This window comes from Carassius carassius, chromosome 17 (genome assembly GCF_963082965.1).
Source record: "Carassius carassius chromosome 17, fCarCar2.1, whole genome shotgun sequence".
Lineage (NCBI taxonomy): Eukaryota > Metazoa > Chordata > Actinopteri > Cypriniformes > Cyprinidae > Carassius > Carassius carassius.
The window spans coordinates 9943883-9957311 of NC_081771.1; the positions used below are offsets into that span (position 1 = coordinate 9943883).

Genomic DNA, 13429 nt, shown 5'->3' on the forward strand with positions numbered 1-13429 from the left:
TCAACACACAATAGGAGTAATAAATAATTTGTATTATAAAACCCTTGTGACTTTCTTTACCTGTCAAGTTGCAAAATTGTATTTACTTGAATGCAAATTGATCGAAAAAATATTTTTTCATTAATTTAAAAAAAAATTAAGGTGGGGAGTATTTTTTTTTTCCTTCAGTAATATACCTGTTTTAATTTGACGGTGATGTGCAACACAGAGATGCGTAAACTAGAGCACCCGGATTTTTCATCATGGCTCCAAACTGTTACGTAAGGACTTGAATCTGGTTATGAGTATTAGCTCAAAATATATATATAAAAAAATTACCTCAAAATATCGCGAGATTAACACATTGTGAGCAGGCTGGATGAAGGAGTTCCAAAGGTGGGAACGCGGAGAGAGGGAACGAACGAGAGAGGGAGGAGCAGGGTAAGTTTGTAAACACTGAAACCTTGGCTGATGAACAGGTGACACGCAACACATTTTGTTTAATTGATGCATTGCAATAAGTGACTTTAAGTGTAGCGGCAGTGGTCGCGCGAATGGTGGAGGTGTCATGAGCACCGTGTGTACCCTGCGCTAGCCGCGACACAATTAGAACACTCCCATTATATCCATCGATCATAATCTTAAGGCTCTGGCACTGTAGCTTCGTTTAATATAATGGGAGTGTTCTTGTTTTGTCCCTTCGCGTCGCTTGCTTGTAGTGTAAATGGGGTGTTGCAGCCTGTTGGCTCATGTGTGGTTAGCATTAGCCTGTTAGCTTTACTGATGGGAAGTCCGACTCGTTTACGCGAATCGGTTCTTTTGGACAGTTCGTTAAAAAAAACGGTAAAATGATTCGGATATTACGTATACTACCTCGTAATTGCGTCATCTCGCGGTCACGGATTTGTCAACTTTTTGATATTAATAATCATTAATATTAGTGTGTCTTGTTTTAGTTCTTTTAAAACAGCCTTATATATTTCTACATTTTACTTTACATATTTTACTAATGTTTTTGGTAAAGCTGCCATGCAATCACTTCGTAAATATAGTTACAATATATTTTAATTTGTAACAAAGTAATTTTACGTTTTGGTTCACTACAAATGCTCCCACTGTCATTTCATTGATTCAGTCAGATTCGTGGATCAATCGTTCGTACTGGTTTTGTGAACCAGTTCAACCAAAAGATCCGACTCAAAAGAACGATTCGTTCACGAATCGGACATCGCTAAATAAGAACCTTTTAAACGAAACACAACGCGCCAGGAGTTCGACAAATCTTTCGACACGTTATCGTTTCGTTAAAACGGTTGTTACGGCTTTATTTAATACTAGTGTGAAGTGATCTTACTGTAGATAAATCTGGAATGGCTTACAGAGGAAACGCATGCTAGCTAGCGGTATTTGTGGGTATGAGAAAGCTATTGGGTTGAAGCGGGTTTAATTTAGCGGAAATGTTCTTTAAACAGGAATGATCTCAGACAATAGTCAAATGAAAGCGTCTTATCATGTAATCATCATGCACATTATGCAATCAGTTGAACCCAGCAGGCCTCTCAGCTGCTATGAAGTCTAGATTCCTGTCATCTGTCAAGAGCCTGTACAACATTTCAAATGCAAAGTTTGGCAGAAATGATTTTAAATAGAGGTTTATGGTCAGATGACGGGTTTAAAAATGTAGATGAAACGAATAGAATTGAGGTTTTTAAAAAGTCGAACTATTCTTAAAATCATAAATTTTTTCTGGATGGTGTTTAGAAGTGACACAGGAAGAAGTTGATCTAAAATGGGAGACGATCGACCTTTTGTCTGCACTGCCCCAGGCTGTGGACAGGTAAGAGCTAATTTCTTGCATTATTACTCTTAAATTCTCCCTTTTTATGCCGGTCATGTCCTTTTGCATAAGGTGTATAATAAGGTATAAGCACATTTATGGCCCTTAATCTTGGGGCCAGAAACAGATTGTTGCCCCAAACTTTTATTCTAAAATCACACCAGCTGTTTTAATCCCTGCTTCCACTGAGTAAGAGGCTCCCATAGAACTGCATAACTGGATAACAACATAAGCCGTCATAAAAACAACAGATGGCCTGATATCATTCACTGCTTCTATCTTTCTAGCTTCCATCTGATTTGAATTAGGAGGAGACGGAAATTGACTGAAAACTTTACAGCTGGTTAATGCACGTGTCTCTGTTTCTGTTTCTCATGTTAGAGGTTCACCAATGAGGACCATTTGGCAGTACACAAACATAAGCATGAGATGACGCTGAAGTTTGGACAAGCTAGAACAGACACAGTTATCATAGCAGGTTTGTGTAGATGAATTTATCATTGAGTGCTTGTGTTAATGCCGGTTTACACCAAGAACAATAATAATGTGTGTATTATAATCACAAGCTAAAATTTTATATGTTTGATTTCTTTAAGGTTGGGTAAATTCTGATTGGCTTTCAGTGTTTTAAGGCAGAATCCATTCTGCTTTAAAAGATCATGAGCAATTAAAGTGTCAGATGACAGGAGAGTGCTGTTGTACTACATATAAGGACATCTGGATTACATTTTGGACTAAATTTGATAGAGCAGTTAGCCGCCTATGACCGTTTGTATTTGTTGCTAATACTGTGTGTACGTGTGAGGGCCAAATGTCCTCACTTATATAGTGATAGCCACTAGTGTGGACATTTAACTAGACCTCATTTAGTTAAAAAAGGCTTATGAGAGCATATTTTGATGTAAATCTAGTGTTTTGCACATGTTTCTGTGAGGGTAGGTTTGGGGGGAATAGAAAATATCATTAACATGATAGAAAATCAATGGAAGTCCATGCAACGTCCTCACCAATGGTCAAACAAATGTGTGTGTGCAGATCAGACACCCACTCCCACCCGATTTCTTAAGAATTGTGAGGAGGTGGGTTTGTTCAGTGAGCTGGCTGGCTCCTTTGAGCAAGATCTCCGCAAAACACAGGAAGAGGAGGAGAGGAGAATTAAGGGCACGGTAAGATTTCAAATAAGGATAGTGTAAAAGGTCATTAACTTAAATGCTCTGTTTGACACAGTTTCTTTAATGAATTTGATATCTTAAACCTCAAAGCTTCCAGTTCTACAGACACCTACAGAGGTTAAAGAGAGGGAGGGGCCTCTTGAGATTGACTCCTCCCCTCCGGACAGCCCAGACTCCGCCTCCAGCATGACAAACAGCAAAGATGCCATTGGGATGGCAAAAGAGCCTCTTGCTATGAGGAAAGCCAAGGTGAATTAAAATTTGGGGCTAGATGGATTACAGTATTTTTTTTTTTCTTCAAGTGCTGTATATGAAATTGTATCTACATTTAACAGGATGTTCCTCCACGAACTGCAGCAAGTTCCACTCCTACACCAACCATAGTGCGCCCAGGCTCACTCCCACTTCACCAAGGATTCGACGCCATGAACCCAACTCAGCCCTCTCCCACCTCTGTTATCACCAGGACCCCTCCGTCAAACAGACTAAGGTACAAACACACTAGTGCAGAGGGCCCTTCATGTCAAGTGCCTTTTTTTGGATTGTAGGTGTTGATCCAACCAAATGAACTCACAAGCCTGACTTTGTGATAGGTTGTGTTCATCCTCAGCAGTGAAGCAGATTCACTCCTTCGAGTTGAAACTTCTTTTTTTAATTGCATGAGTCATTTCAGTGTTGTTCACACCTCTGCTTCCTCACCCTGCATGAGGAAAAATGTCCTAAAATAGTACCTTTATGACTCTTTTCAGTTCGCCGTCTGGTTCTTTTCCCATGCTGATGCAGCTTCCAAATGGTCAGACTGTTCCTCTGTTGCCCAGTCCAGGGCAGACTTCAGTCATATCGGTATGGAGATCTCACACATGTGCTCATTATGGGATGAGTCAGGGTCGTCAATTCTATCTATTCTCCATCTAACTAGTCAGAGTTAGTGAGGTCAGCTAGTTAATGTGTTTTATTTATTTATATTATTATTACAATTATTATTAGTCTTATTAGTGCTGGCGCTTTACGGATGTTGAATTAAAAGAGACACGGTTGGAAAGGATTTTATCAAGATGTGCAGTTTTTATCAAAGTGTGCAGTTTTATTTTTTTTAAACAACCTTTAGTGTCTCTGTTTTTTTGTGTGTGTCAAATGTATTGGTTTTATTTAATAAAAAGGTTGTAGTTAGTATTGTTTTTATAATTTTTCTTAGTTTTTTATATTTAGCATTTCATTTTTTTTTTCAGTTTTAGTCATTTTAGAATTTAATTTAGAATTTATTAAATCTTATTTTATTTTTAATTTGTTGCCAACATTTATACTATGTATTCATCAAATATTTATATTACATCTCTATTTCAGTTAACAGTAGTTAACAGTAAAAAGTTGTTTAGCTCAAATATTTGTGGAATATCTGTTACCCTTATGGAGGAATGTGTGTTCTTGCACTTTTTTTCCAGCTTCTTGCACTATCAGCATGTCAAGTTAAAAATAGTTCAAAATTTATGCATTCCACTGCACTCTTTCCAGCTGTTTTTAATGCAAGAATACATCCAATGTGTTGAACATAAAATCAGTCCTTTTAATCATACAGATGGCCTTAAAGACAACTGACTACATGAATATGAAAATATATAGTACATCTGCACTTGTGAAAACCTCCCACAGACATATATCATTCTTAAATTCAAAACAGTATCTTAACTTTACAGTATCTGAGATGATGACATTTTCGGCAATATGACCCTCAAAAAAAGCTCACATCTGTTTTGTATTTGTGTCTATGCTTTGTGTTTATAGTATGTTAAGCTTGTGTTGTTATGTGTGTATATATATATATATATATATATATAGCTTGCCAGATCATCAAACCCAGTGCCCAATATCCCAGGGATTCCAGGCCCTCCTATTGGTGGGAGCAGCAGTGGATCCTCCTCTCCGTCTGGATACAGTACACATTCTGATGCCAAGACGGTGAGAATGAACGCACATACACCCACACTAGCACACGCAGTGTTTACTTAGGTATAAATGCTTAACAATGGGCTTATTATGTAACGATTAACTAACAAAAAAAATGTAACACACAGGTTTTGAGCATTAAATTACATGTTGTGGTGTTTCCTTGTGTTTGTGTATGGGATCTGTCTCCATCTAGAGGCTAAAAGCAGCACTAGCTCAGCAGAGTCCTAGTGGACCAGCACCAATACAAAAAACAGATCAGACTGAGACACCATCACCTGCTCAACCACAGGTGCTCACAGACATCTCATGCCTGTGTTACATATATGCTAGTATTTGCCTGTTCTTTTTGAATAGGGGTTGTGACGTAAATAAATAGTTAAATGAATAGGTAAAATGGGATATCTTCTAGTAAATAAGCTCAACTAAAGCATTATATATCAGTATACACTAGTGTTGGGTGATTTTTCAAATCGTCATATCGTCAGCCCGTGAGATCGACGATACACGATATTATCGTGCATGAGTGGAGCAAGAGAGAGACTCTTTGTTCTTGTCATAGCATAACTATCTGGTGTTTTAAACTGCACAGGTGGGCAATAGCGAGCCTACGTGATCACCAGTAATAATAAAAAATATACTTTCTAACATACTGATAAACTAACATGTTAAATATGAAAATACCGTGCCCCATGACGAGCCCGAAGCACCGCCACAGAAACAAGAAAGAGATGCATTCTAACATTACTGTGGCATTAAACTCAGTTAGTGAGGGCTCTTTTAAAATATTGCAAATATATAGGCCGCTCAGATTACTTGTTAAAGTGCATTGAAATACTTTTTGTCTGCAGATGATGTGCGCTTGTGTGTGTGAAATGCAGTGCTGAAGTGAAATAGCAGGGCAATTTAATAGCTGAATTATAATAGGCCGCCCAATAATAATAATAATACAAATGATAATAATTATTATAATTTTATACATTAATAGGAGAATGAGCCTAATATCATCTTGACTATTGACAAAGGCATCTGCTATCGTCGATACACGATACTATCGTCTATCGGCACAACCCTAGTTTACACTATTTTACGGTTGTCACATGCTTACATTCTCAATGTATTTGATAGCTCAAGCGATATCTTGCAGGTGTCCCCTGCTCCACCAAAAGGAGGCCGCAGACGACGAGGAGCAGATATTGAGCCGGATGAGCGCAGGCGCCGTTTTCTTGAACGGAATAGAGCCGCTGCTTCCCGTTGCCGGCAAAAACGGAAAGTGTGGGTCAGTGCCCTGGAGAAGCGCGCTGAGGAGTTAGCTAATGCTAACGTCACGCTCACAGTAAGTCAGACGGACAGAGTGAAAAGACACGGGAAATAGTGATTTTGAGTCCTTGTTCATAATGCTGTTGAAATTTTCACTGTTTGGGGTCCGTAAGATTTAAAAAAAAAAAAGTACTTGTATTATAAAAGGATGCTTGAAATTGATCAGAAATGACAGGAAAGATTTTTAAACTTAAAAATATAGATTTCAAATAAATGCTGTTCTTTAGATTTTTCTATTCATACCAGATCCCTGAACAAAAACTGTTTCCACAACAGTATTAAGCGGCACAACAGTTTTCAACATTTGATAATGATAATAATAATGATAATAAATGTTGCTTGGGCACTAAATCAGCATATTAGAATGATTTCTGAAGGATCATGTGTCACTGAAGACTGGAGTAAAAATTCAGCTTTGCATTACAGAAATACATTACATTTTAAAATCTATACAAATATAGTTATATTCAATATATTCAATTCTAATTATACTTGACAATTTCACTGTTTTTACTGTATTTTTGCTCAAATAAATGCAGAATTGGTGAGTATATGAGAAATTAAAAAATCTTACTAACCCCCCCAATTTTTTTTTTGATCATGCGTTGTTGGTTGAGCCAATGTTCTTGTGTCCAGCTGGTCAGACACATTTGGGGGAAACGCACTTATTAATGGCTTTCTTCTGCATAAAATGACCTTCATGCACTTTGATCACAAGACTTCCTTGACAGCCGTGTAAATGTGCTTGACAGAGTGAAGTTTCCCTATTGAGGACTGAGGTGACCCATTTGAAGGAGCTGCTGTTGGCCCATAAGGACTGCCCTGTTACTGCCATGCAGAAAAAAGCATATCTTGGTAGATCATCTGTTAATCATCAAAATTCTCCTCCCACATGGCCATCGTATTTTCTTTATTTGCTGAAAATGCCTTATATTTAACATCCATCCCCTGTTTCTCTCCCTTCAGCTGCAGGGGTGGATGAGAGTTCGGTGGCGGCGTTGGTGATGCCCGTGTCGGTTCCGGCTCCAGTGTCGGTTAACGGTCTGAGCGTGCGTGCGGCAGAGGCTGTTGCTGTTTTAGCGGGAATGGGCTCGGGCCAGTGGAGTAACACAGCTGGAGATGCTTCCTCCCAATCGCAGCCCACATCCAGATGATGAGCATGTCGTTCAGCCAATGAGAACTAATTATACTTTCAGAGGAGCGAATCCCCCCTTTCCCCTCAAAACTGTCAGTCCTGGTGTGTTTGTAAATGCTCTCATGTGACAAATGGGAAGCAATGTTACCATGCTTTGACCACACCCTGCTCACCCGTAGCCTATCGCAGACTCTCCCCAGGCTAAGTAGTGACATCATTCGACGCCCCTGTCAGACTGCACCGACTAGGAAGCATTGCAGTGGAAATGAAGTCTCTTCAGTCATCTCTATAAAATACACCTTTACATGTACTTGTATAGATCTTCTCACTAGTGCATTGAGTTGATATTTGTCTCGTTTGCGGATATTTGTAATTATTTTGCATTTTATTCAATGGTTTTTCTAATATAATGATTCGTTGCATGATTCTGGCCACATTAGAAATGATTACTACACTATGCAGATAAGTTTAACGCCTTTCTCAGTCTCTCTTGGTGACGCTCTCTCACACATACTCGCTTTTTTTTTTTTTATTTCTCGCTCTTCCGCTCTGTCTTAATTTTATCATCGTATCTAAAGTAATTTCTCTCAGGTCCTGGTGAAGATCGTGTCTCTCACATTAACATAACCTGGCGCCACAGAATAGACTTGGAAAAGCTTAAGAATGGAGAGAAAATATATTTTTATATTTGAATATCGTTATTGGTTTGTCTGCATTTTGCAATATATATATGGATATAACGGGTAGCGTAACCATGTGGACATGTTTTAGATCAGTATGATTATGATATGCTCTGCTGAATTATAGGTATCTTGAACCAAAATACATAAATCCTTTTGCATTAGAGGTTAGACCCCAAAATTGAAGTGCAGCTGGTCTCAACAGGGAACACGCGCACAAAAACTCACGCGTAATGACTTGTGCTTGCGTTTTGTGAATGTACAGTAGTTAAGTAACCCGGCTATGAATGTGAAGTCTCGTTTCAAAATGGTTGAAATGCTTTTGAATAAGTGATAGGATGGTGTTACAGAAATAAAACATTATTATTTATTTTTTGGGGCCCGAAAGACTCAAACTTGGCTATCCTGAATGAGTTTCATCTTGTGCGCATAACTAACTCATAACTTGAGTTGTATTCCATTAAACAGTTAATGTCTGATCACTTTTTTTTTAATAGGATAATCTGTGCTAGTTATAACTTGGCTTTTCTATTAAAACTTGTGTTTTTTATCTGTTTTTTTGTTTAGTTTTTTTTATAGAAACTCATTTCTGCCACAAGAAAAAAATCATGCAGTGATAAATCATACCTATGATGTAAAAGTAAAAGAAAAAAAAACCTGGATACAGAGTCATAATTATAAAATACAAAGACATTTTGTCTCATAAACATACATTTTAATGTCATCATAACCTTTTATCTCATAATTATGATTTACCAAAGCATACTTTTTCATATGTTGAGGAAATTGGCTTCGATAGGTTTTGGGCAATGGCATCATATTTCTTCTCATAATGTGTTTTGATTAAATGATGTGTAGATTATCGATTTTTTTTTTTTTTTTTTTTACATGATCCAATCTGCCATATCAGTTTCTGCCACTGACCTTACTTGCGTCTGGATTTATCCTATTTGGATGTAGAACGTACTGCTTTCCATGGTGTGTATAACTCACTGATCCCAAATTGTGTAATGTGTAAGTGAAGCCCCTAAACTAGAGCTGTACATATGAAATGAGTGTCGGCGTACAAACATTGCTTACAGTATGATATTGACTAACTGAAACAGTCCTTAAGATATGTCATAATTAAACATTGTTGGAACTCTAACCTCTTGTACATTCAATGAGATGCGGTTTTCTGCTATATTTATCATCTTGTTTTGAAGGTGTTCTGTTCCTCTGTGTATATAGAGGTGATACAGTGGAATTTGTGTGCGTGACTGCTCGGTGTATATGCATATGTTGTTTATCAGTGTGAGTAATATATCATAAACAATACAAAGCTTGTATATTGCCTTTGTATAAAAAATATTTGCAATGATATGTACACAAGTAGGACACATTCCTTGGATTAAAAAATATATTCAACTTTTTTTTAACCTAATTTTAACCTTGTGTTAATCACATCGAAAGTGAAAATCTCTATAGTGTTTTTTTAACTTTTTGACAGACTTGGTGTGTTGTATGGAAAATAGTTGCTTGAAGCTTCTTCAAAACGTCTCCACGAAAAAAAACTACATATGGATTTAGAAAGACATATTGGTGAGTAAATAATGACAGGATTTAAAATTCTGGGGGAAAAACTACTTTAACCACTTAAGTGTTTGAATTCAAGGTACTTGATTATAAAGATTCTCTCTCACCACACCAGAGGGCTTCAGAGCACAGTCTCGCAGGCTCAGACTCCTCATCCCGAGCCCTGGTCATGTGACTCTAACATCGGCTGGGATTTCTCTCTCGGCATGGCGGAGATGATGGAGCTAGGTCTGCTGTCTAATACCATTTGTTTTTCACTGTGAGGAGGACACGTGCATTTTTGTTGTCGGTAAACCGTTCTTTGCCGTTCCGGTGTCGGGCCATAATGGCGGAGCGCGGTGTGGATGTGTCCGCTCTCCCCCAAGAGATCCGGGAGCAGCTCGCTGAGCTGGACCTGGAGCTGTCGGAGGGTAAGCCTGTAAACACAACGGCTCTTCCTTCCTTTTTTTTCAATGCGTGCATTTATATGGATATGTGTTGAACTGACAGGCTCAGTCTTGCATCCTCAATAAGAGCATCCACACATACAGGTTCCGTGATGATGATGCTTCAATGTCGCCGCCGATCGCTGAAACACACTGACCTCTTTTTCTGCAGCTCACTAGTTCTGCGTCGCATTTATCTGCATTTTAAACGTCTGTTCGCTTTGTTTTGCTATTTAATTGTCCTGACATTACTCAAATATGTTTCTTTATTTACTGTTTTATTGCGTAAAACAAAAACACCGAGTCTGTGAAGCGCGCTGGATGTATTTATGTGATTATTTACAGGCCACTGTTATTCTGCATATGTCTTTTCTTACTTCTTTCAGACTCCATCAACTAAGTAGTATTCAGTATTAACTGTATATTTAGTCTTTACTTAATCTTATTATGGGAATATATATATATATATATATATATATATATATATATATATATATATATATATACATATACATATATATATATATATATATACATATACATATATATATATATATATATATATATACATATATATATATATATATATATATATATATATATATATATATATATATATATATATATATATACATATATATATATATATATATATATATATATATATATATATATATAATCCCGTACAACACAATAGCTTTTGTAATATTACACTGTAAGGCTGTTATTATAATGGGTACTATCTTTATGGGTAAAATATAATGGGCAAACTAACATTTATCCTATGGCTTGAGGATTTCTTAATGAATGTACTGCTTGATACATTGACAGTGCTATTAATAGATCTGAACGAATTTTTCCTGCATAAACAATCAACACCCATTTAAGATTCAATGAGAGGTCATGTATGGCAATCCGTTTTAGCATTTATTCCTTAGAATGAAAAAGTACCTTTTTTAAATTAGCTTACTGTTACTTGTTTTTATTTATTACTTGTAAGTAATTCAATAATTACTAGTATTTTTTTATTTATCTATTACTTGTGCATTAGATAGTAGATGCATACATCATCTTGTGTCCTTGCTGGTGCAGTTTTGCAAACACACACAAGCTTATCTGTTTCTGTTTTTTTGTGTGTTCTTAATTTCCCAGAGGTTGGCTTCTGAAGTATGCATTATATAGCCTACTTATTCCATTGCTAATTTTTCCATTGAATTCCATTGAAAGGTCTGTCATTTAGATAATAATAAATATTTATAATCTAATGTTAATGTAGTCTAATCACACATAATCTCACTGTGATCTTGAAATTAATCTAGATTAATCTAGATTAAAATGGCTCATTCGAATTCTGCCGAAGGCATTCAGAATATGTGTGTTACCCAAATGCAATTGACAAACAGTAAGTCTTTGAGAAGGGGTTTATCAAGCTAGTATAAGCACTGCAGACGGAGTATGTGTGAAACAGGCGTGAGCAGGGCTGTAGCTGGGGTCAGCGGTGTCCCGGTGAAGATTGTACCAGTGGGCCCTGTTTGAAATTGTTTAATTTGTATGTTCGTTTATTTTTATTTATTTATTTGTGCTATTTACACGAGGTTTACGTTTTTTTTTTTTTCAAGTTTGTAGGTGTCAAGGTACAGAAACCAAATAATTAAATATAAAATAGCACTGGATAGTCTTCAATGTAAAAATGAAATATACAATACAACCTATATTTATTCAGACACCTTCAACATTTCTCACATTATTACAGTTTTGCTATATATATCAAAAATTATATCTGGTGTCTGTAGTTTTAACAGTCAAACCAAAAATTATTCAAAGTAATTCAGTCAAGAGCAGCTAGTGATTTTCATTTTCATTTTCTTGGATTAACATTACAGCAGCCAGTAGCTAAATTAGGCGCGGTCACTTAAGAGAAGATGAACGCATCCAATATAATACACATCCCATTTTTTTTAAAAATATTTTTATATTTTGACATATTTTGTATGTATTTGTCTGCACAAGAGCAAAAAGAAGCAGATTCAGTTTTCAAGTGTTTTGAGACGCCTTTCTCTGCGTGAGCCCTGAACACCAGAACACAGCGAGTACTGAAAGCGTCTTGTTTTTGGATGCTTTAATGTTTAAATCAACAAGCGGTAAGGCTTAAAAACACGTGAAAAAGATAAGCTTTCGTGACGATGCGCAGCAGTGGCCCGTCAACTGTCCTGAGCATCTTTTTAGGCTGGCCTCAGCCAGTCGGTTATATAAAATATCAAGGGGAAAGTCATCATAGCTTGCTTAGTATAGATCCAGCTCCCAACCCAGCTTTGAGAATAGATTAACGGTGATAATTTTTTTTATTGCCCGATAAGAGTCTCACGTTAACGCAGCACGTTAACGCCGATAACGGCCCACCACTAATATATATATATATATATATAATATTCATTTTCAGTAGTATTAGGTCTCATTAATTGTATGGAATTATTTACACGTTTTAATATATAAACTATTAATTATAAATATTTCAATCTTTATGAAATAAATACAGACCATTAAACAGAAATTAACTCTCAATATCCCAACTACAGACCAATATTACATATTTGCAAGAACTAAAATTTGAAATTTAATGTCCAGTAATTGCTAGTGTCTAAAGAACAGTTAACTGCAAATTTGAAGAAAATACTAGGCACTATTTAATTGCACTTATACATTAAAATAATTATTCGTAACATTGGTTCTAATGGAATAAATGTTAAAACAGCTTGCCACAAAACATTTAAATCACTCACTCAGACAATGGAACTTGGCATAGAGTGGACCAGTGTGAAACTTTTTCAGGGCCTTTGAATATATAGCTTTAATATCATGCTCATAACATATAGGCTATATGCACATGTATAAAATTCACATAAACAAACTATTACTCTGTGTTAAGCATTTTAAATGATTTTCAGTATGAATGGTGAGTCTAGACCTCAGTTGATCAAAAATGTGTGTGTGTGATTGTTTACATTTAATTTGCTGTTATGGTCATTGTGATTCACTGCAGAAGGCAATCTGTTTGTTTGTGTGTGTTTAGTCATTCTTATTTGTTATATAAGCCTTTCAGCAGTGGTGTATGAAAGATTTAGAAGAGCAAAACAATATCTTAAACCACATTACCGAAATATAAAAAGAGATTCTCATTTATCTCTGCACCAGAGAATCGTTTGAATTGAAATAACAGCTGATCTGCCATCAGTGCAGCCTGCACTCATTCTCAGTATGTCTCCCACACAGAACATCAAGAGAGCACCTGGAGGCAGATTACAAATGATGGCTAGTTTGCTTTTGGCTTCACTTACTATTGTCGTGTGTTTTGAGATTTTATG

The 13429-nt window shown here is 36.5% G+C and overlaps 2 protein-coding genes across 8 annotated transcripts in view; both read left to right on the forward strand.

The window, feature by feature from the left end:
- Positions 1–313: 313 nt before the first annotated feature.
- On the forward strand, positions 314–7694 carry LOC132161036 (cyclic AMP-dependent transcription factor ATF-7-like). 4 transcript variants are annotated; one of them, XM_059570806.1, is made up of 12 exons: positions 314–420; positions 1741–1816; positions 2198–2294; positions 2852–2982; positions 3079–3237; positions 3324–3478; positions 3738–3831; positions 4825–4944; positions 5129–5224; positions 6080–6268; positions 7005–7107; positions 7219–7694. In XM_059570806.1, the coding sequence occupies exons 2-12, from the start codon at positions 1769–1771 to the stop codon at positions 7404–7406; spliced, it is 1380 nt and encodes a 459-aa protein (XP_059426789.1). In that variant the 5' UTR covers positions 314–420; positions 1741–1768; the 3' UTR covers positions 7407–7694. The 4 variants fall into 4 exon arrangements, with proteins under 4 accessions (XP_059426789.1, XP_059426792.1, XP_059426791.1 ...); XM_059570808.1 differs by lacking the exon at positions 314–420 and adding an exon at positions 1184–1291; XM_059570807.1 differs by lacking the exon at positions 314–420 and adding an exon at positions 1252–1392.
- A 2087-nt stretch (positions 7695–9781) lies between these two features.
- Positions 9782–13429, forward strand: part of dip2bb (disco-interacting protein 2 homolog Bb) — a 41678-nt gene continuing 38030 nt past the window's right edge. For all 4 annotated transcript variants that reach the window (XM_059570810.1, XM_059570812.1, XM_059570811.1 and 1 more), the window contains exon 1: positions 9782–10052. In XM_059570810.1, the coding sequence (XP_059426793.1) occupies positions 9968–10052 (85 nt within the window). In that variant the 5' untranslated portion in view covers positions 9782–9967. The remainder of the gene's footprint in view (positions 10053–13429) is intronic.